The sequence below is a fragment of the Notamacropus eugenii genome, chromosome 6 (genome assembly GCF_028372415.1).
Source record: "Notamacropus eugenii isolate mMacEug1 chromosome 6, mMacEug1.pri_v2, whole genome shotgun sequence".
In the NCBI taxonomy this organism is placed as follows: domain Eukaryota; kingdom Metazoa; phylum Chordata; class Mammalia; order Diprotodontia; family Macropodidae; genus Notamacropus; species Notamacropus eugenii.
Genome location: NC_092877.1, coordinates 338,761,349 through 338,786,043, shown reverse-complemented (window position 1 = coordinate 338,786,043; position 24,695 = coordinate 338,761,349). Strand labels below are relative to the sequence as shown.

General features: G+C 37.3%; 1 protein-coding gene across 1 annotated transcript in view; it reads right to left on the bottom strand.

Moving 5' to 3' along the window:
* Positions 1–24,695, bottom strand: part of RNF13 (ring finger protein 13) — an 82,989-nt gene that overhangs the window by 29,990 nt on the left and 28,304 nt on the right. The window contains exons 5-6 of the mRNA XM_072618287.1: positions 20,702–20,789; positions 8,200–8,290 (exon numbers count right to left, since the gene is read on the bottom strand). Coding sequence (XP_072474388.1) covers positions 8,200–8,290; positions 20,702–20,789 — 179 coding nt within the window. The remainder of the gene's footprint in view (positions 1–8,199; positions 8,291–20,701; positions 20,790–24,695) is intronic.

Here is a 24,695-nt window from a genome sequence, read left to right as displayed (position 1 = left end):
ATAGATCCAGGAGAGACAATTTTAAAATTATGGGACTACCAGAAAGCCATGATCAAAAAAAGAGCCTAGATATCATCTTTCATGAAATTATCAAGGAAAACTGCCCTGAGATTCTAGAACCAGAGGGCAAAATAAATATTGAAAGAATCCACCAATCACCACAAGAAAGAGATCCAAAAAGAGAAACTCCTAGGAACATTGTGGCCAAATTCCAGAGTTCCCTGGTCAAGAAGAAAATATTGCAAGCAGCTAGAAAGAAACAATTCAAGTATTGTAGAAATACAATCAGGATAACACAAGATCTAGCAGCTTCTACATTAAGGGATCGAAGGGCATGGAATAGGATATTCCAGAAGTCAAAGGAACTAGGACTAAAACCAAGAATCACCTACCCAGCAAAACTGAGTACAATACTTCAGGGGAAAAACTGGTCTTTCAATGAAATAGAGGACTTTCAAGCATTCTTGATGAAAAGACCAGAGCTGAAAAGAAAATTTGACTTTCAAACACAAGAATGAAGAGAAGCATTTTCAAAAAGGTGAACAGCAAAGAGAAGTCATAACGGACTTACTAAAGTTGAACTGTTTACATCCCTACATGGAAAGACAATATTAGTAACTCTTGAAACTATTCAGTATCTAGATACTTGGTGGGATTACACACACATACATGCACACATGCACACACACATAGAGACAGAGTGCACAGAGTGAACTGAAGAGGATGGGCTCATATCTTAAAAAATGAAATCAAGCAGTGAGAGAGAAATATATTGGGAGGAGAAAGGGAGAAATGGAATGGGGCAAATTATCTCTCATAAAAGAGGCAGGCAAAAGACTTATTAGTGGAGGGATAAAGAGAGGAGGTGAGAGAAAAACATGAAGCTTACTCTCATCACATTCCACTAAAGGAAGGAACAAAATGCACACTCATTTTGGTATGAAAACCTATCTTACAATACAGGAAAGTGGGGGATAAAGGGATAAGCAGGGTGGGGGGGTGATGGAAGGGAGGACATGGGGAGGAGGGAGCAATCTGAGATCGACACTCATGGGGAGGGACAGGATCAAAAGAGAATAGAAGTAATGGGGGACAGGATAGGATGGAGGGAAATATAGTTAGTCTTATACAACACAACTATTATGGAAGTCATTTGCAAAACTACACAGATTTGGCCTATATTGAATTGCTTGCTTTCCAAAGGGAAGGGGTGGGGAGGGAGGGAGGTAAAGAAGTTGGAACTCAAAGTGTTAGGATCAACTGTCGAGTAATGTTCTTGCCACTAGGAAATAAGAAATACAGGTAATGGGGTATAGAAAGTTATCAAGCCCTACAGGACAAAAGAGAAGATGGAGACAAGGGCAGAGAGGGATGATAGAAGAGAGAGCAGATTGGTGATAGGGGCAATTAGAATGCTTGGTGTTTGGGGGGGAGGGGACAAAAGGGGAGAAAATTTGGAACGCAAAATTTTGTTAAAATGAATGTTAAAAGTTAAATAAATAAATTTAAATTTAAAAAAAAAAAGAATCTCCTGCTATAACAAGAGGAAGATAGAGAGTAAGCCTCTGAAAATAAGATGTCTGTGCACTGTGTTCCATATTCTTTGATAAAATGGGCAAAAGGAAACAAAATTCAAAGCAATAAAACACCTCTACCATTCAGCCAAAGTAATTATAAGCTGGCTGGGTGAAGAGACTGGAAATTTAGGTATGGAAATGCCTTGTGATCTCTTCACTTTGGTATTAACCATGCTACTAGTTAATGAGCTGATACTATTATAGAAAATTAACAGAGATCATGAAAATGGCACTGTGATCAGAATTAAACATAACCTTTCCATTGCATTAACAAACTCTACACAAGTTCAGATCAGGCATAATGTTCAGTATTTCCAGTGACATGAGAGTGATACCAAGAAACACTCTGGCACCTCCTACTGGACATTCTCTGTTATGAAGCTTAGAAGGGTGCAGAAGGAAAAATGAGCCAGTGGGTTTTCCTATACACCAGATACTGAGGAAACAACAGAAAGGGAAAGGACATGAAAACAGTTTATTTCTTTTGGAGAAGTTTTTTTTTAAGTCTTCAGGCCTAATCTGGTACAACTTCTTCCAAACAACTATCAAGGCCCCACAGATTCTATCCTTAGGACGTGCATTTATTAAGGAATCTTGTATGATGTTAACAGCTGCTTCATGTGTACATATCAAACATATCCTAAGCTAAGGGTTCAGACACATGCTTAGATCAGAGCAGGAACCAGCACTGGCCATAAAGGGCCAGAGCACAGGTGCTGACATAAGATGTGGAATGTTTCCTTCTGGATTGGTTCCACTGCTTTGGCCAGCCCTAAGTGACTACCACTCTATAGAGTCCTATGCCTTCATGCTTTTCTCCTGAAGTGTGCCTTCCAAAGCAGCTTCCCTGAGGATCCACGTCACAGCAGGATGCCTAGGATCACTGAGGGACTAGAAAGAGGAGAATCAGCAGGGGATCAACAACCATATCCCCCAAAATATTTAACTCTTAAATGGCTAGGAGGAAAGTGTTCCACAAGCTACAAAATGCCATATATACAAAGTTAGTTTAGTGTTGTGTCTTCAGTTGACACCTAAAGTTATTCATTAATTATAGGGAATAGCACAGACAGAAAATACAGAATAACTGTGTTAAAAGGACTCCTCAATTTCATACTTAAATACAAAAATGGATCTGTGATCTCATCCATGTACTTGCCTCCAACAGTAGTGCCTGCTGGTCCTGTAAAAAAAAACCGGTATTCATGTCCAGGGAGTTTACCTAATGTTCTGTCCCGGGGGCCTCCCTCACTTTCTCTTGACATTATGAGGATACAAATGGATCATTGACTATCCTTTATTGCTACAACATAACCAGCCAAGGTTTTTCCTTTTCCTTTTTAAAAGTTTATCCCTCTTTACACAGCTTCTCCTTTGTAATTCTTTTCTTCTGATGTGCTGAAGTCTTTACAATTCAGCATGAATTCTGTACTGGATGGTGCTCAATTAAAATTTTTCAGATACTGTAGTCTCCACAACTCTTGATCACACAATACTGAAAGAATGTTCTATTAAAAAACATTTAGCCACAGAGGCTGTGAGGAAAAGATACACTAACACATTGTGGCGCTGTGAATTGGGCCAGTCACTCTAAGAAAGCCAGTAGAACTAAGACCACTAAATCATTAACTGCCCTCCCCCCTCCCGACCCTGAGATAACATTCAAAGGTCTATACACACAGGCGTATCTCTGTGTGTATATGCGTCTCTCTCTCTCTGTCTCAACCCCACCCCCAAACCCCTACCCCACCCTCAGCCCATTCCCAGGGAAAAAAGAATGAACCAGAAAGGAGTCCAGACAAGCAGGACATTTCTGAAAGCAAAAAGTTGATCTTATTATATACTTAAAAGAAAAGCAAGCAGGTACATAAAAGAGACCTACTGTTACATGATCAATCCTCTTTCTCTGTTTTTCTATATGTGTAAATAAATGTCCGTTCTATTTGGTGTTTGGTGATCTTAAAAGAACTTTATAAATTCCCAAAAGCAATCCAACACCCTCTCTCCTTCTTCATTCTGGATCTAACTCCAAAATTTTAGCCATTCATCTACCTAATTATTTAGATGACCTCATAGGTTGTCCAAAGACTCTCAGACTGAACAACAGGCATTCTTTATTACCTTCCTTTTTTTTTTCTCTGTAGATAAGTTAGGTAAAACTCTTTTGAGTGATTATGGATTTCATTTAGGAGGGTTGCAATGTTACAATTAGCTTGAAACAATTAGCACACTGCTATCCCCAAACAGAAGCATGTGGAGGGACTTTACCATCTATATAGAATGCCTCAATAACTAGGATTCTGTACTAGATTTCCTCCATGACAGTGGTAAATGAATGAATGAATGAATGAATGAATGAATGAATGAAATAAAAATGGAGAGAAAATACTTTTTAATTGAAAAATAAAATAAAATTATGCTAACCCCAAACTTATGTCCTTGTGAAGTACCCATAACAGATGCATTGTCCCTTGTTATTTTTTGTGCTGTCACCTTTCATCCTGAATTTTAAGCAGGAGTAGGACCCTGTACATAAGAGATGATCAATTAGAAATAACTGTTGGATGAATGATCATATATTGTGCAAGCAGATTTTTACATTGTAAAGAATCTTAAAGAATACCATCCTGCTATTAACAGGAGATAAACAAATGTTGACAAAGAAATGACTAATACTAATCACCAATTATTACAGAAGTTAGAATGGAACTCATGACTCTTGGCTTGATTGCTTGCACAAATGATCATTAAACACTCTCAAGAATGGGAATGGGTGTAATTTCAGTTTGAGAGTCCATACATAATTTCTTTTGATCTAAAACATATCTTTCTCAATTTTTTCCTACTGAGACATGGTGGAATTTGTGGTCAAAACACTGAAACAGAAAATTATGGCTATGTAAATGAATAAGATGACATGCTGTATTTAAACTTAGTAATTATTTCAATATTTCAATGATATGTCATTTTGTTGATAAGGGTAGATTTTCCACTGACTGATTGCAACTTCTCTCCCACACTCTACATAAGGGAATGAACAAAAAAGCAAACCATATACTTACTACTTGCAAGGCAACATGCTAAGTGCTGGTAATACAAGCAAAAGAACCAGACAATCCCTACTCTCAAGAATTCACATTCTAAAATAGGGAGAGGTTACACTCATAGGAGGCTTCAGATGCAAATCAGATGGAAAGGAAGAGAAGGTTCTTTGAGCACAGCTGCAAAGCAGACAGTAACACATCTTCTTTAACATTATTTCCCCTGATAAAAACCCTACCCATTTCTGAATCTAAACAATGTAACAGTACCAAAAACATTGGTAGCAAGAACTTTCTTTTCTAAGTCTTCTGGAACTGCAGCTGCTGAGGAAGCAGGGGCTGCAGCAACCGTTGGTGGCAGTTGGTGGAGATATCAGGCTCCTTCTTCACAAGTGTTGAATAAGTGATGAGGAACTTCCATTATCTAAATTATCTGCTAAAGCTCTTTATCTGTCTAAAGCAGAGTAACCAGCATTTTTTTAAACTTATTTTAATGATTATGTCACCCTTTAAAAGGAGAGGGAACTAATGAGGAAGTGGCCTTGGAGAGTTATACTTTGGCCAAAAATTTCATCATCTTTTGGTGAACCTGGTAATGAGTTTCTTTGCGCACAGCTGGACTGATCTTTGTATAACAGACAAATTAACTATCCTTGAGCCACTATAGTTAAGGCCTACTCCAATTCCTTGCATGTGATTCTGAGTTCTCTGATTTTTCTCTACTACCAAACCAGAAGTACTTCTAGCACAAGTCTTGTGGTTATTAGAAGGAATATCTGAATAAAAACTCTAGAATCCCTAGCTATACAGGTCCTCTGGAATTCATTAGGCCTACTCTCCTGCCTCAGAGTGGTACTCAATTTAAACTTTACCATTAAGAAGGGCATTTTTCCTTACTTTAAAGATCAAGACTCCAGCCTTTCCTTAGTAAACTATCCCTATGGCAAACCAACAAACTTAGTTCAAGGCAGTATGTCATACAACTATAAAGGAAGTAGAAAAGGAGGGGGTAATTCTGTGTCTTTGACTGAAGTAAAGTCTGAGGTGAAAGAAATGATACACTGAGACAGGAAAGAGAATGTAGGACTGAAGGGAGAAAGTTGGTGACAGTAAAATCCATCAACCAACAAATCAAACGCATTTGTTAAGAGCCTGATCCTCGTTGTTATCCTCCATGGACTTCTAGTTACACTTTTCTTCCCAAATATATTCAGCATTTTAGCTTATATTCTTGTTCTCTATTCCAGTCCTTGTTCCCTTAAAAAACTGTGACCTCCCAGTCCTTTATCATCTTCAACACTCATGATCTCTTTCATTAATCTTTCTCAATCATGCATAGGACTAATCACAGATTAGAATCTCACCTCATTTCTGAAGCTCAAATAAATTTGTCCTAGGTACCAGAATTCCTACCGATGTCTCCGGTTAAAATCATAGAAAATTCCTTAACAAAGTAATTTTGTTCAATGACTCTCTGATTATTAATCAAAGGCATTCGCTGCTACCAGAAAAGATGTTCTGCACAAGGTCCAAATGGAAAGGGATTCCCAACAGATACGGTCTTTCAGATACTCCTGTGTGCAGGAACAAACTGCTGTTGTTACACCAACTGCATGAAGCCCTAGAACACTAAATGGTCTTTTCAAGGGAGCCTAAAACTATTCCAAATAGATCAGTATAACAATTTATAGAGGAAAACCTACAACGATGGGAAAATACCTGCTGTTCAGACTGCGGCATGTGGCTGGATAGCCAGCCCACTGAGTTATATATCAAAAGATAAATCCAGGTTAGGTATTGCTGACAATGAGTTGGTCCCAGAAATGAATAAGAAAAGAATTGGCTAAATTGTATTGGGAAACTGTATGCTGTTTTAATGATCACAAGTTTCTCCCTATTACAAAGACTTCAAAAAAAACCCACAACTGTTCTCATTAGGGCTGTATGGTTGTGAATCTTAAAAACCACAGTCCATAAACAGTCAAAGTTGCATGTGAGGCAGTAAGAAATGGAAAAATAAACAGTAAGCACAAGAAGGCTATAGAATATATTTGGTAATGATCAATATGTAAAAAATAGTATCCAGGAAATATGAAATATAACCTAAAAAGGGTTTGTGGGGAGGGCAGGTCTTGTGGTGAGAGAACATGATAACAATGGGACAGACATCCCAAGTGGTCCTCTACTATTACCCCTAAAATCCTTTGTGCAAGTTCTATGGAGGAACTGCCAAAGATGAGAAGTAATGAACAGGTTACATTCTGCATTGATGAAAGTAATGCCTGTGTATGAGATTACAACTCCACTGAATACCCACCTGTCAACATTCAAGCTTTTCATACCCTGGCCCCTTCCAACCCAGTCAGTCTTCTGCCACACTACTCCCCACCGCCACCCCCCTAGTATAGTTCCCCTAGCCTGCTTGCCACTCCTCTCTTGGTACCTTTGTACAGGGATATCCCCCACTGCTCAGTATATTCCTGTCATCTAGCCTCCCAGAGTCTCAGGGTGACTTCCTTAAAGACTCAGCTAAAACCATATCTTCAAGAGCAGGTCTTTTCCAGTCCCAAGTTGCTACTGCTTTGCCTTCTAAGATTGCCTTTTATCATGTATGTATGATGAATGTATGTTTGTATACACACACACACACACTATTTCTACTATTAGAATATAAGTTACTTGAGGGCAGGGAATTACTTTTTTACTTTCTTTGCAATCCCCAGTTCTTAGCATAGTGCCTGGCACATAGTAAATGCTTATTTTATCAAGTTTTTACTTACAAATAAGTAATGCTTACAAATAAGTTTAAATGCTATTTGACTGATTGATTAGTATCATGTGAAGAAGATGGACCTCAATACTACAAGTAACTTGAAAGAGGAGTATTATGTAAATTTAGAGAATGAATTAACTGTTAATTATTGATGATGTGAACAAGTTTAGTCTAGACAATAACATCACAAAATTTTAAAACTGAAAGGAACCGATCCAATTCCTTCATTTTACCAAAGATGTTTTATATTTACTAGTTTAAGTATGAACTGAACTAAAAAGTTTCTAAGGTTCTTTTCAACTCTGATTCAGAGGGAAAAATGAGAAAAATTAGAGCAGAAAGGCTCTGAAACAAAGTTCTTATACATTACATAGGATTCTAGGTCCCCTAACTTCACAGATCAGAAATCGCATCTCAATAATGTCAAACGACCTGTCCAAGGTCATATACAGAGCAAACAGCAGAGTTGATATTTGAACCCAAGTAGTCAGTTGTCCAATTTACTTCTCTTTCCATAGAAATGTGGTTGCTAATTGTAATTCATTTATAAAATCTTCCTTCTTGCTCCAAGTTTCAAAACTACTCACCCAACCAAACTTTTCTCTGCTATACTAATATCACAATTAAATAATCTTAATTTCAGTCTTTTCCATTCACTATTCCTCTATCAACTGAAGCCAAACATGGGAAATAAAATAGCAAAAGTTGGACAATATGGGAAGATCAGCATGAGATATGATTAATCCATAAATGATACAAACATAGGATAAATAAGAATGTTAAAGGAATATTTTTGCCAATTACTTACCCTTTTTCATATGTGAATTCATCTTTAAGTGAATTAGCTGATGCCTCACCAATAAAGACAGAAGGAATGTCAATCTTCTTTAAAATACCAACTGTATTTTAAAAAAAGAGAACATCTTTAAATGTCTATTTATAAATAAAATCAATTTAACTGCCCTAATAATAATAATTAATACCTTAGGAAACAATTCCAAATAACCCTTAATTAATCACAGGTAGATTTCTGACATGAGTGTTGCCTCAGCAAATCTTTATATTTTAAAAAAAGGCTCAGGGAACAATCTGGATTTGATATTTTATTTGCCTTTAAAAATGATCCTCTAATAAAGCTCTTCTCTAACAGCTCACTGCTACAATGCTCTGATTTCTTGAAGAGATAATATATATAAAGTGCTTTGCAAAGCTAACATGCTGTATAAAAGTTGCAGCTGTGATAGGCTCTGTGAGCAAAGTACACGTTCTGGCAGATTCTACACCAAGCTGGACAGGCTTCTCTTTCTCCATTTAGCCTGAACGCTTTGTCACTAGACTGCTGACATCATTCAGGAAAAAAAGTTTCATCATCAGAAGCCAAACGTTCATTCAACACAGCAGCTCTGGAAGTTTATCTACTAAGACATTGTGGAGAAAGCATTTGTATTAGGGAAGTAAATTCACTACATCAGCAATATCCCAGTCTCTTGAAGTATGAAAAGTTAATGTGATAATCTTATCTATTGAGACAGAAAGAAAAAGAAATGTATTTTCTTTCCACACTTAGGTCAGCTACTAAAAATGATATTTTTTAAAAATACTACCCATTTTTAGGAAAACTCTAAGTCAAATAGAGAACCCTAAAGAGAACAGCTAAGCTGACTTCAAAAACGTTTTATGGTAAGAGTCTGAGAATTAACCACATATTTTCTTAGGCTGATATGACAAGGAAACTGATGGACAAACTTCTAAGGTCATCTAAGCCTGTTCTTCACAATATACTATATTTTTTTTCAGTCTGAAGTCTTGTGAGCTCCCAAAACTTCTGACACATGCCTACTTAAATATTAATAAACTTATATTCTTAGAACAAAATAAAAATAACTTCAATTAGCCATCATTTGGGGAATATCTGTAACACTGGTACCCACAAATATTGGATAATAAAGATACAATACAATAAGATAAAGATACAATAATTCAATGTAGTCTTGTTATTTGACCAGTTAATTAAATAGATATCTCATCTGAGAAAGTGCAGGTTCATTTTTAGAGATAATAAGCCTAAGATTTTAAAAGATTCTGCTACATATTTTCCTGTAACCAATTGTGAAAAATTCGAATAACTTGTAATTATCCCAATTAATAGTGCTTTTTAGAGCTTTTAACTATCAAGGCATCAAGCCAAAGTCCAAGTCTTTTTTTTCATTTATTAACTAATTTTTAATTTTCAACATTCACTTCCACAAGATTTTGAGTTACAAATTTTCTCATCTCTTCCCTCCCTCCACCCCAAGACAGTATGTATTATGATTAGCCCTTTCCCCAATCTGCCCTCCCTCCTATCACTGCCCTCCCTCCACTTCTCTTAGCCCTTTCCCTTCTATTTTCCTGAAGGCAAGATAGATTTCTATACCCCATTGCCTGTATAGCTTATTTCCCAGTTGGATGTAAAAACAATATTTAACATTAGTTTTTAAAACTTCCAAATTCTCTCCCTCCCTCCCCACCCACCCTCATGGAGAAGGAAAGCAACAGTTTATACATGTATAGTCATGCAAAACACTTCCACAACAGCCATGTTGTGAAAGACTAACTATATTTCCCTCCATCCTATCCCACTCACCATTTATTCTATTCTCTCCTTTGACCCTGTCCCTCCTCAAGTATGTGCTTCTGATTACCCCCTCCTCAAATCTGCCCTCCCTTCTATCATCTCCTCCCCCCCCCCATCACCTTCCCTCCTACATTCATGTAGGGTAAGACAGATCTCCATACTCAACTGAGTATGTATGTTATTCCCTCCTCAAACCCAAACCTATAAGAGTAAAGTTCAAAGTCTGTCTTTTAAAAATGTTTATTTGACATATATTAATCTCTGTAGATTACTAACCACTGATAACAGGTTACTTCTGACTTTTATATAGTTTCCTAAGCCAAGGAAGAACTGACTGTCCCTGGCTATAGATCACATGGTAATAATGTAATTAATGTAAGAGTTTCTTTTCACTGTGGAAACTTATAGAAAATTAAAAAGCTCTTTTTAGTCTGCTGACTAATTATGGAGAGTTGGGGGGAAGGATGGTACTTCACTATCTTTGAGGCTCTGCCAACATGAAAGACAGCAGATTTGAAGGTTTACAAGTTAGCACATCCTTTCCTTGATGGGAAAACAACCAACCAAAAAAGAAAAACCAACCCATTTCTATGAGATATCTTAGTTGTTAGTGGCTTCTAAAATGTCACTGGATTGAGGATTCATAAAACTCCCACTCTATGAAGAAATCTATACTTTGATCTGTAAGGCCTCTTTTAGTCCTTAGGCTGGTCCCTAAAAAGAGAGAAATAATAGTAATAAGTACAGCCCCTAAAAGTTTGCAAAAGTATTCCCCAATAAATAGTCAAAGGACATGACCAGATGAAAAGGAAGAAAGAAATTCAAGTTATCAATAGTCATGTGATAAAATGGTCCAAATGACTAGTAATTAGAGAAATACAAATTAAAGCAACTCTGAGGTTGCCACCTCACACTTATCTGATTGGCAAAGTTGACAAAAACCCAAAATGCTGACAAGTGTACAGGTAAACAGACATATTAATGTAATAGCAATGAAGCTGTGATTTGGTCCAGACATTTCTGGGGAGAAAAAGGGGGTGGTTATTTCACAAATATAATGAACTGAGTCAAAACAAATAAAAGTCACTCCCAAACTGATAAATGGTCAAGGATAAAAACAGGTAGCTTTCAAAGAAATCTACGCTATAAACATATGAAAAATGCTCTACATCATTCTTAGTTAAAGAAATACAAATTAAAACAACTCTGAGGTACCACTTCATACTTATCAGATTGGCTAATATGATAGAAAAGGTAACTGTCAAATGTCAGAAGGGATATGGGAAAGTATTGCTGATGGAGTTGGAACTGATCCAACCATTCTGGAGAGCAATCTGGAACTATGCCTACCAGACAGTAAAACCATGCATACATACCTTCTGACCTGGCAATACCACTATTAGGTCTACATCCTAATTTAAGGGAAAAAAAGGAAAAGGACCTATATGTAAAAAAATATTTATACCAGTTCTTTTTGTAGTGACAAAAAATTGGAAATTAAGGAATCAATTGGGAAATGACTGAAAAAGTTGTAGTAAGTGTGGTGGAATATTATTGTGCTATAAGAGATGACAACCAGCATGCTCTCAGAAAAACATGGGAAGATTTATGTGAACTGATGCAAAGTGAAGTGAGCGGAATCAGGACGACACTGTACACAGTAATGGCAATATTGTGTGATAATCAACTGTGAATGATTTAGCTATTCTGAAACAATACAATGACACAACACAATTCTGAACAACTCACAGAAAGAACTAATAGATTCTGAAAATGCAGACTGAAGCACACTTTTTTAAACTTTCTTTATTTTTCTTGGGTTTTTCGGTGTGGCTTTTTTTGGTCTGAGTAACTACAGGGATATGAACTTTTCACAAATAAGTTGTGCTTCTCGTGGTTCACCAAAATTTACTGGCAGGAATTCTCCAAGAATACAGCTGAATTCCTTCCTCCTACAACTCCCTTCTCCTAATCTGCTAACTCTCTAGTAAAAATCATGAAAACATTAAGGACTCTAGATAGATGATTAGATAATAGTCAATCAATTAAGAAAATCTGTAACAGAGGTGCTAATATTTTCAGTTCTATTTCTCAATGCATGTTTTAATTTATATTCTTCTCTATTAATACCAAGTAAAACTATAATTGGATTTTCATCAGTAAGAGAATACTGGACTTTATGTCATGCCCAGGAGATATCACTTTAAAAGTTCAACTTCTCAAATTTAGTTTATCTCTGGATGACAATATTTAGACAATATTTAAAAACCAGTAACTTGAGAAGAACTAAAAGCATTTTCTGTTCCCAATATATTTAATTGTATGCAATTACTCCATAATCCCATGTCCTCTTTGTCTTTAATGACAGCCCTTCAACAGTTACACATTACAGTAATTCATACTCTGAATCAAATATTTCTTGATGATGTAATAGTATTCCAGTTTAGATATTAAGGAAAAATACTGTAGTATTTTACACAAAACACTGCAGTGTTCTACATACCTACAGATCATTTAGCAAATTTCTCTTCATTTTAGACCTCTTCCTCTCATGCTCCTTCCACCTTCGGGTTCTCACAGACACTGGGCTAACACCAGATGATATGGCATCCCTGGTCATCCTTTTAAGTATCAGTTGTACTTTCTCTCATAACTGCTGACCCAGTGATCCCAGAGAGGGAAACAGAATACTGCTCTGTTCTCCTATTGTTCACCATCACTCAGAAACCTCTCGTTCACTGAGGTTCACCCTATCCAGTCATCATCCTGGAATTCAAGTCCAGTGGAGATAAAGCCTGGCTGACCCAGTCAAAAAACAAAGTTTGTGCCATCAAAGTCCTTGACACTGTCAAACTATTCAACAACAAAAACAAATATTATCCAACTAGTAAAAATGACATTAAAAAGAAACGCTGTCTCCTATTATAAGTCTATGTTCTAAGGACCATGGGACCTTTTCCATCTGACTGGTAGATGAAACTTTTCATGTGTGCTTTCTTAATCTATATTTAACAGAGAGAGAACTCCTCAAAAGTAGGGACTTTCTTACTTTTCCTTTCTGTAACCCTAGCACTAAGGACAGAGCTCTACATACAGCAAGCACTTAAATATTTTCTTCCTTTCTTCCCTTCCCAATCTCCACCCCCTTAGTGAACTACTTCAACTATACACTATATTCAATTCTAAAAGTGAGTCTCTTGCTCCTCCACCCTAGGCATGAAAGGCTCATGGCTTTCAGTCATTTTTGAGTTGTGTCTGACTCTTTGTAACATCGTTTGAGGTTTTCTTGGCCAAGATACTGGAGTGGTTTGCCATTTCTTTCTCCAACTCATTTTATAGATGAGGAAACTGAGGCAAATAGGGTTAAGCAACTTTCCCAGAGTCACATAGTTGGTGTCTGAGGCTGGATTTGAACTCAGGAAGATGAGTCTTCCTAACTCCCAAGTCTAGCACTCTATCATCTACACCACCTAGCAGTCCCTTGCTCATGCCTTGCCAAACCCCAAGCCCATATTACTCTCACCATCAGCCTACCCTGCTTCTACTTGTATGCTTCTGAACAGAGTTGGAGGTAGTCAAGCATCACATATATGTGCTATCCACTAAAAATCTGTTATATGTCAACTGGGTCCTCACTGCAGCAAAGAAATCCTTCTCCTCATTGAAGTCTCTAGTCTCCTATAGTACATCTTTTCCTCATCTTCTCCAGAAGATCTTGCCCCATAGTTTCACAGAGAAAGTCCAAGCTTTTTGTCATGAGCTTCCTCTTGTTCCTTTCTCTTCTCACAACCCCTTTATATCTTCCTTCATTCTTTAGTCTCTGATTAAGAAGTGACCCTTCTCTCCAACAAGGCAAATTTCTCTACATAATATGTACTTTTCTTTGGTTGCATCCCCTCCCATATTTCCCAGCACCCTACTCCCCCAGTATCACCTTCCCTTACCTTCAATTCTGATCTACTCATTACTTTCCTGCAGCCTACAAACACACCCAAGTATCTCAAAGCTCAAAAACCTCTCACTAAATCCTACTGCCCTTGTCAATGTATCTCCCCTTTTTCATCTAAACACACTGATAATGCTGTCCACCCTTTCTAAACTTCTCTAATACCTAACTTCAACACTCAAATGAAAATGTTCTTTCTAAAGCAACCAGTGATTTCTTAATTGAAAAATGAATGGCCTTTACTCAGCTGTTGTCATTATTGAAATCTCTGTAAAATCTGACACTGTCTTACCCTCTGTCTTGGTTCCTCTTCTCTCTTTTGTTTCTATATCCTCTCTAACACGGAGACCTTCCTTGCTCCCTTGGGTTTAATGATCATTTCTATGGAGAGTGATGTTCATAAGATTTGGTTTGAGTAGAGTAGATCATAGAGAGACTACACCCTCCAGATTCATATGACCTTAAGGGCTACTAAAATTCAAGTGAAGAAAAACACTTAAGCTGAAAACGATAGCTTTACTTAAAAAAATGTCAAGAAGAAGAAGTTTGGTTTGTTCTTCTTGGCCTTGGAACTTACAGAAAGGTAAATTTAAGACTGAAGCCAGGAAAATCTTCCTTACACACATTTTTTTTGCAATAGTCAAAGCCTCAGGGAAATGTCAGCACCCCACCACCACCCCACTCACCCCACCTCCATTAGAGGTCTCCCAGCAGAGGCTGAATCTGTGTTCAGCAGAGAAGATTCTTCTAGGTGTATGGATTGGGGAAAAGTGCTACTGAAGACCTTTGCATCACTGAATATCTTTGTAGCTCTTCAATTTCATATCCTTCCAAAGCCAAATCCCAGTCCTAAATCTCATCCTGAATTACACTAATTAAGCACTGCGTTAAGTACTCAAGCCCTCTCTCTAAAAGGAGTCCTTTTGTATCTCAGCTTAGTCTGAAAGGAGGTGAGGGATTCTAAGAAATGGGGATGAAGAAGAAGAAGCACTTTCCAGCATGAGAGAACCACCTCTCCAACACAAGGAAACTGGAGATGGGCTGCTGTATGTGAGGGGCAGCAAGGACACAAATGGCAGTCATGTGTTAAGTCTGGAAAGGGAGGCTGGAGGAGAATAATCCAGGGCTTTAAATGCTGAAGACGTGTATCTGATCCTTGATACAGGGAGCCAGTGGAGGTTGATGAGCAGGGCAATAACACAGTCAGACCCACACTTCATAAATATAGATTGGTTCTGAATAAGGTATACCCTTGCACATTCACATTATAGTCAATTAGCAAAGGACCTCATTGATGATCAGGGAGAAAGAAGTTTTAGTATGCAGTAGGAATCAAGACACTTCTATAGAGCAACTTCTTAAAAATTAGAATTTTTTAATGCAAAAAAGTATCAGATAAAGAGATGATACTTAGTTTTATTTATTCCATTATTCCAATTTTCCCTTACTCTTAAAATTCTGCTCTAAAACTGCCCAGGGCAACTTCTATCCAATTCAAAGCTTACCTCACATCAAAAGTCTGTTAGCTTATTCTCTGATGTCACTTTTTACTTATTTCCCTTAGATAATCCTCCCTTTTTTCCCTGCTGTTAAGAAGAGTGACATCTGCTTCTACAGCAATTCTCTGGGCATTACACTACTAAGCTTTTCAGGCTCTTAATCCCTCAGGACAAAAAGAGAACACAGGCTGTAGGACCCACCCTGCTCCTAGTTCCCCCTAATTTCCCTGAATTACTTCAGCTGTACTTCACTCTATTCACAGGTCTGATGAGTTTAAACTTTAGTAAAACCCCAGATTTTTTTGTCCCCTCCCCCCACTGTTCATGACTTATTACACAGAAAATAATGAACTAATAACTTTTAGCCCTAGTTATCTAATTTCTTTAGAAATTTTCAGTCAGAAGCAGAACAGTTTCTTCTAGTCTCACATTCAGAAAGACAAACAGAAAAGAGAATTTAAATAGGCTTCATCACCATCTCTACACAAATCTTTAATTTAATGCCTCAAATGTGCTGTGTTTATCTGTCTTACACTAACAAAGGCTGGCAAGAATGTAATTTCCAGGCATCTTGAGAACCTAATCAAGAGGGCTTAAAAGTAAAAAGGACCGAGGACTGAAAAGACTGACTATGTATATATCCCCCAAGTTAGATACTACAGGCAACAGTCACAAAAAAAGGAAAAAAATCACATAGCTGAGAACACAAAATCCCACATACTCAGAAACCTATACACAAATGCCAAAGTTCAGGCAACAAATAAGGAAATACACAGGTCCTATAGAAAGGAGGCAAATTTGACTTCACAGGTTTGAGGAGGATAAAACCCATGACAGGATTGTGGCTCTTAATGGATTCACCTTATGCAGAAGAAATTCTTATGAAGAGTGGTTAAGAAAGAAGAAAGTGAACACACCTGTAAGAAAATCCAGGAACCAACAATAAAGGAGAGTGTTTTGTTGAAGGTCAAAGAAAGGAGAAACAAAAGTGATTACATCATTGGGGTTTACTAAAGACCCCTAAACAGAAAGGAAAGAGATGATGAGGAGCCTAAGAAAAATCACAAGCCTGACACAGAGGCATGATACTGAGTGACATCTACTGGAGCTTCCTCTGCCAAAAGCAGAACAGCTACTAAATTCAGGACTTGCCTTAATGATGATTTCATCCTTCAAAAGCTGGAGTAACAACAAGGGAAAATTCTATTTTGGATCTTATTCTCACTAAAACGAAGGAAATTATAGCTAGGAAAAAAAAAACCAATCTCAGCTGCCCCTATGGCCTAAGATACCAAGAATTCCAATGAAGTTGATGAACTAGGAACAAAGAAGGGTAATCCCTAATACACTCAATAACCAGCCCCTACTCTCAGCCACGACACTGGCAAGACCCACAGACTTGGAACCCAGCTCAATTCTGCCCTAATCCCCACCCCCAACCTTCAGTCATGGAAAGCAGATTTCATGCTGTACCTAAGAGAGCAGCAGCTTTCTGTGCTCAACAAGAGAACCTAGGCCAGAGAGAACCCAGGGCAGAATGCCAGCATGAGCATATGTCTTCACCAGGCCTGAGAGAAAAGGAACTGGTATCCAGGAGGACAGGTCTCTTGTCCCCTCCCCCACAAAAGTCATTTCAGGCAGGAACTGAGGCTGGCAAAATGTAAACTGATCATCATAGAAGGAGGATGAGACAGTTTTGAAGCCCAGTCCCAGAGGAAACCACCAAAGAAGGAGGATTCAGAAACTGAGCAACAAGAGAATATAATGAAAAAATGAAAATACCAAGAATCTTAAAGAGGAAGAAAACTCAATTAAAGACCTTGAGCACAAGCAGGGAATATATAAATAACAGAAAGGACTATGGATGCCAGATAAGCTAAATGAATCCAGTTATTTATGAATCAATCTGAAAACCAAAGGAAAATGCATCAACATCTGATGAGCCAGCAGAACTTATGGATTCTCAAGAGGACAAGGAACCACTGCAGAGTGTGAATGAATAGTTAACTGAAAATTATGGTCTATGCAGCAGAAATAAGAGGCAGAATATAAACACTTGAATCCACAAAGGCAATCTCACCAAAGCAAAAGTGAAGGACAATCTAGAAAAAGAAAAGCAAAAAAGCAATAGCATTTTAAAAAAGAAAAGAACCTCTAAACAAGGAAAATATATTGCTCTTGAAAAGTCAACTTGAGGGTTATAGGTCTCCTAGAAGACCAAACATGACAAGTCAAAAAAATCTAAAAATATAATGCAAGAAATAATACACTGTCCACAACTTTTTGACATAGAAAATGAAGTGCCAATTCAAAGACTCCATACAGTTCCTCCAAAGGACAAAAAACAAAAACAAAAAAAAACCCATAGGGCAAACTTAGCAATAAAAAAGATCTATGTTAAAGAAGCACCTGAAACTCTCCTAGGGAGAAACCTAGATGTGAACAAATTCTTTGCTTTGCAAACATCCCACAAGTGAAATACAAGAAATACAGCAACTAAAGAAGGCAAAGGTAGCAAAACAAATTACCCATGGAGAAAGCTGAAAAAAGGGAGGGGGGGGAGAGAAAGAGATACCTCTGGTTTCCAACAATAACAGCATCTACTTTCTCTCCTCTTCTCAAACCTTTTTATTCTAACTTCCAATATTTCTAATTGAAACTGCTCTCTCCAAAGTTAACAAGCTCTTCATTGTCACATTTTTTCACATTTTAAAAATTATTATTCTTTTCCATCCCTCTGAAACACCTTACATGGTTAGCCATGCTCTCCTCCTGAGTTAACACTCTGCCCTCCCTGAGTTTTCATGACACTGCTCTCCTACCTGTCTAAGCATTTCTTCTCAGTTTCCTGTTCCTTCATCTTCCATCTTCCTGAGGGTAGACTCACAGGCTTTGTCCTGGGCCAATTTCTATTTTCTCTACATTCTCATATTTGGTGACACTATCAGATCCCATGGGTTTATCATCTATATGCAGATGACTCCCAAGTTTTATATCCAGGCCTAGTCTTACCCCTGAATTCCAACTTCCTATTAGCTGTATGAAATAGGATCTTCTACAGCACTCATAAACACAACAGGTTCAAGATTCCTTAACTTTCTTCCAAAGGCAACTTACCGTCCAAACTTTCATATTTATGCCAAGGAGACCACCATCTTTCCAAGCAGCAAGGTTAAGAATCTTGGTATTATTCTTATCTTATCATTTTCTTCCATCCTAGAATACTTCCTCATCTCTTCTCTATTTCTAACAACAATCCTGAAAAGCTCCCAAGCCTGAAATCTCGCTCACCTTGAGCTCTCTCCCTAACCCCTCTTTTAAACTACAAAAGTAAGCAAAGCTCCACTAATTTTCTTCCCAAATTTTCCCACACATGCCTCATTCTTTTCCACTGCCACCATTATTCAAATTCCTATTATCTCATCCCCAGAATAAAAGTCTCCTAACTAGGAGACTATTTAAGGGATCCTTTATGCTGTCACCAGATTAAACTCCTTAAAGGTACCACTGTTGATCACTTAATTGATCAATTAATAATTTAAAATCATGAACTACTCTTCCTATCCCCCAGATCACGTCCAATTTGCTTAGTTTGGTAGTGAAAGACTTCCACCTAATCACAAAATATTTAAAAATGAAGCTGTTTAGATATGACATGAAGGATAAGGTATAAAAAGTATAAAAACATAAGCTAAATTTAGTTTTTCCCAGGGTTATCAATACTACTATTTTCCTTCCTAGGTCACAGACATACTGTGAAAACTTATATCTAAGTCCTCACTCACATCTGGAAACATGCAACCAGACTTAGAATGCAGGATAGAGTGAAGTGGGGAAAGACCTGAAGTAGGCACACCTGTCAGCAGGTTATTCAAATAATTAAAGTGTGAAGAGATGAAGGCCTGTACCAGGGTGGAAACAATGTCAGAGGAGAGAAGGGAGCATATTTGAGGGATGTTGCAGAGGTAAAATCAACTGGTCGTGACAACAGCCTGAACATGGGGGTTGAGAGAATGTGAGGACTCCCAGGCTGTGAACTTGAAGGATGCAGAGGATGGTTGCAAGGACAACTTGAGGATTATTGCCTCTACAGCCACAGGGCAGGTAGGAAGGAGGAAGAGTTTAGGGGGAAAGATAATGAGTCCCATTTTGGACACAATGTTGGTAATTCTCTAGCTTGGTACATTAAAAGCATAAATTTTCCTCCATAAGGATGTGGATATACATATATATACGTATACATATGCATGCACACACACAGACACACAGATATAGATACACATGTGCATATATTTAAGTTATTTTAAATTAATAAAAATTTTATTTTAACATTAAAATAGCTAATAACATTCCCACCTTGCTCAAATGTCTTAGCAAATCTATGTAAACCAACCAATAACATTTAAATATAATATTTCACCAAAACTGACCCCTTTCTCCCAAAGGTTAAAATTTCACTTGAAAAATTAAAGATATATTAATATATTATGCTAAATGCCTAACAGCTAATTAGACTCCAATAATTAGTCTCACCTCTGCAGTATCACATGTTTTTAAAATGCCTCTATCTTTTAACTTGGAGATCTCATGGTGAGAGACTAAAGAAAGAAAAAAGGTTCACACGACAAAATAAATGTAACAGAAAAAATAGAAATGATGAATAAGAATTCTGAGAATCTTCAGAAGAGATACATGAGCCCCATGCAGACTGAAGCAAGTAGAACCAGGAAAACAATATACACGGTAACTACAACATAAATGTTAAGACTTAACTGAGCTGTGGCTTAGTTCTTATAAACTACTTTTTCCCCTTCTTTATTCTTTGTTGGAAGGGGACAGGAAGGTGTTGTAAAAATAAAAATTATCCATGAAACTATGAGCCCTGAAATCCTGAGTTCCCACTTAAAAATAAAGCAGAAAATTAATTTGCTATATTCTCAACATAATATTCACATATAAATCAAAAGAATTCTCACTGGTCTTTTGCACCTTCAACTGCCCTCTGACTTGACATTTTGCTACTTGTCTCTAACTGAAATGTATCAAGGAAACAAAAATGCAAACAGCCTGGCATAAAACCAATGAATTTGTTGGAAGAAAAACATGCTTATTATGTTAATAATGTACAGGACACTTTTTAAAGTTAGAAGCATAACCTTAAACTGAAACATAAAATGAAGAGATATTCCAAGTAAAATTTGAGTACAATTTTCAAACAGGAGAGAAGAAAAGTGATACCTGTACTTACTGTCGTTGGATCCCATGCTAATTAGGTCATCAGAATCAACATTGTGAACTATGGCCGCTTTATATCCAGCTTTCTGTGCATGTAAAACCTGTAAGTCAGAGAAAGTATCAAATGTAAGGAATACTGATTTCTCACACAATATTAAACTTTAACAAAGGTAAAGCATGTAGTTACAGGGATAATGAAAGGACAGGAACAGGACCCGTGTTGTCATTGGTAGAGAGAACTTCCAGGTGAAGAGCCTTACTAGCTATGAGTCTGGCATCTTCTCTACAACTTAATAGCCTTGCAGGGTTGTCTAGGATACTGACAGGTTAACTGCTTGTCCAGGATCACAAGGCAGTAGGCAACAGGGTCAGGGCTTGAACAAGGGACTTCCTCGATTCAAGGTTAACTATTACTATACAACCCTGAGTCCTATTTATTTGGACTTAAAAATTTAAATCCTGTGTTTCTTCATGAACAAAAGTTTTATATTTTTAAAAAAATATTGTATAAAAAAGGACGCTTTCCTTCCCTGCTCTGATTTCTTGTTAAAACAGAGGATGTTGATGACAACAACTGAAGTACTACGTAATTCTGAGCTCCATCTGGACGCTATTTGCCCCTTCATCGCAGGTCACTGACAGAGATCACATCTAAGTATCTTCGAGGATCGCTCACCTGATTTTTAGGCCTACTGAAATCACAGGTAGAAAAAAATCATTGTACTAGGAATTCTATGGCATGCGGATCCTCATTATACTTTCCTAGTCCTTGCCAATTCTACACAGTGACACTAACACTTCTTAGAAATAACTGCTTTTGGAGCATGGAAAAAATTTTAAGGGTACTTTAGTTTAAAACATTCCATCACTTGGTTGTAATAATCTCACTGATAGGATCTACATGATAAACTTAGGAAATAACGAAGATAGTCATAAAAAAGGGTGCTTCATCAGTCTACAGAAAGGTTATTTAGCTGTAGTTACAATTTATTTATCAGTAGCTTGGATACTAGGCAGTTAGGCAGAGCAGTGGATAGAATACTGGGCCTGGAGTTTAAAAGACCTAAGTTCAAATCCAGCTTCAGATAATTACTAGCTATATGACTCTGACTAGGCAGTTGTTAGCCTCAGTTTCCTCAATTGTAAAGTGGGGACAATAGTAGCATCTCTCTCCCAGGGATGTGTAAGGCTCAAATGAGGTCATATCTGCAAAATGCTTAGCACAGTATCTGGTACATAGCAGGCACTTAATAAATGCTTATTCCCTTGAATAACTTACTTTAAATTTCCTGAAGGTTAACTAAACTACAATTTTAAAACCTTCCCAAAAATTAAGGTAAAACACTCCTGTTAAGCTGCAAAACCACCAACTAAGAAATGCTTAAAGAGCCATTATGAAAGTAATGTAAAATCATGATAACAGGAAAAAACGATTCTTGTAATTTTAACACACTTAAGGCAAAAACAGCTAATGTACTTAGTTCCTCTAATGGCAACTATGCAGTGTGCCCCCTTACAGGGTCTGAAACTGGCTTCAGACTCTGCAGTGATAAACTGTACAGGCTGAGTGTTACTAAGAGTAAAATCAACTTCCCCTCTGATGGAAAATTATCTGGTGAGAAACCATGATCTCAACTCCAGGTTTTCCAGTGACTAACTCAGCTCCTTGGGTTGTTTACTAGGAGTAGCTAACAGATTATCTAGGTAGTCAACAATTAGCCAAATCCAGCACATGGGTCCAAGTAGCAGCAGACTGCATAGGGATGTCTAAATTTAGATTAATTCAGAAAAATGTTCGAAATGCTACCATGCTGACAGTTCTCACTCACCATTAGGTTCTAAAATATCAACAGAATATCAATCAAAGCTAGGTTTCTGGCCTTGGATAGTCAACAGAGGACACAGAAAATATAAAAACCTAACTTCTCTAAGGGAGTTAGAGATCAGGCATCTTCATGGCAAGTCTTAATGAGAAATAGCTGGACATATGTATTTTATTTAGAAGTATACAGTATTCAAAGAATTTTCAGCAGTTTCTTTGTAAAAGATCAAGGGTAGGTTATACAAACAAGGTGACAGTTCATGATTTTCCTACGATGTGAACAATTTTTCCAAATTTTCCTTATTTTTCCTTCAGAAAGAAATCCTTCGGTTCTTTTGTAACCAAAATCTAAACCTATCACAAAACCTGTTATTATCATGATTATTATTTAACATTATCAAATGCCAATAACAACTCTCAAGGACATGTCAAGAGCAGAATTAGACATTGTTCTTACCCAGAATAGTTATGATAGTCAGTGAAGTTCAAAGGCATAATACCTGCTAAATAAACCTGCAGTTAAATCTGGCCATTGGACTTGAACACAGCTACTGCTATTAACCACTGAATATTCTCTCAAAAATAAAAATAAACTGTTTCATGCATAATAATAAACTAATAATATTGATAACTAATAAACAAGAAACTAACAAAATAGGAACATATTCAGTAGTCACAAAGCAAACATTAACAAATATTAAAACATGTTTTCCAAATTTCAGAAAGTGAGAAAGCTTCAACAATCCTGAAAAGAATCAACAATTACATTAACATATGGACCAACAGGCATATGAAATAGAAACAAGGAAAATCCATCCAAATTTATCAACCATATTACATGTGTCAGTCAAATTAACTTACATTTTCAACCAAGAAGCAGCTGGTATTTTTAAGAATACATGAAGCAGAATTAAATCTCAAGTCTTTTTTTATAAGCATACAAAAGGTTTCAAGTTTATAAAATGTAACTTTGCCAAACATATGGTGTCAGAGAGAAGCAACAGAATGAGAGAGAGAAGACAAAGTAAGACAACACATTGGGGGAGTGAGTGAGGGGGAACAGAAATGTACCTCAAGGAGCTTTACTGCCCACAGCAGCTCAGCAAAGATTAAGTAAGCAGGTTGTGTAGATCAAAGCAGTCTACTTTCCTGAAGGTCTTTGAAGACCTTTTTTACCATCTCTCTATTACAACTTCAGCAATCCTCTTCCAGTTTCCATGTCCTCAGCACTTTTTACACTAAACAGAGCCCTAGAAACTACAGGCTGATGCATTTCTCTATAACCCTGGGTAAGAAAGTAGAATCTAAAATGAAAGATCATTTTTAACATTGACAAACGGAAACCACTATAGAAAAATCAACAGAAACAGAAGAAATCACAGATGATAAACCTCTGCTATTCTCTAAGATTTCATAACAGAATCACAAACCTGAGAGTTGCAGAGAAAGCCTCATCTAACTTACATGCAAGGAAACTGGTGCACAAAAGCACAGGTCTAAAAGTGGCACACATGAGATTTAAACCTGTCTTCTGGATCTAAATCCAGTGCTCTTTCCACAACCTGAGACTTATAAAAAGATTCCAACAAGGTTGTGCCACTATCTCTTCCTTCAGAGTTTCACAGGAAGAGGTGAGAGGCCCTTTTCACTGCCAAAAGCATTCTATATGCACAAGTGATCTCATTCAATCCTCTCTGCTCCAGAAGACTGTCCCTATCATTCCTACTCTCACTAGTCTTCAACAGCTCTGTCCCTACTACGCAGAAACATATTCATCTCCCCTATCTTCAAAAAACTCCCTTTGTCTTCCAATCCAATTACTAATTATCCTATACATTTCTCTGCCTTTTGTAGCTAAATTCCTTAAATAAACCTATCAGCAATAGATGCCTCCATTTTCTTTTTCTCTCCCTCACTCTGTAATCAGGCTTCTGACCTCATCATTCAAATGAAACTCTCCAAAGTTATGATTCATTTCTTAACTGCCAAATCAAATGGCCTTTTCTCAGACCTCTTCCTTCTTGGACCTCTCTGCAGCACCCACTTTTCCCCTCATTACATTCAGTTTTTGTAACACTTCTCTCTCGGCACTCTTCCTACCTGTATGACTTGCTCCTTCTCTTTGTCCTTTGCTTGATCTTCATCTATAGCATGCCTACTAACCCTGGACATTTCCCAAGACTGG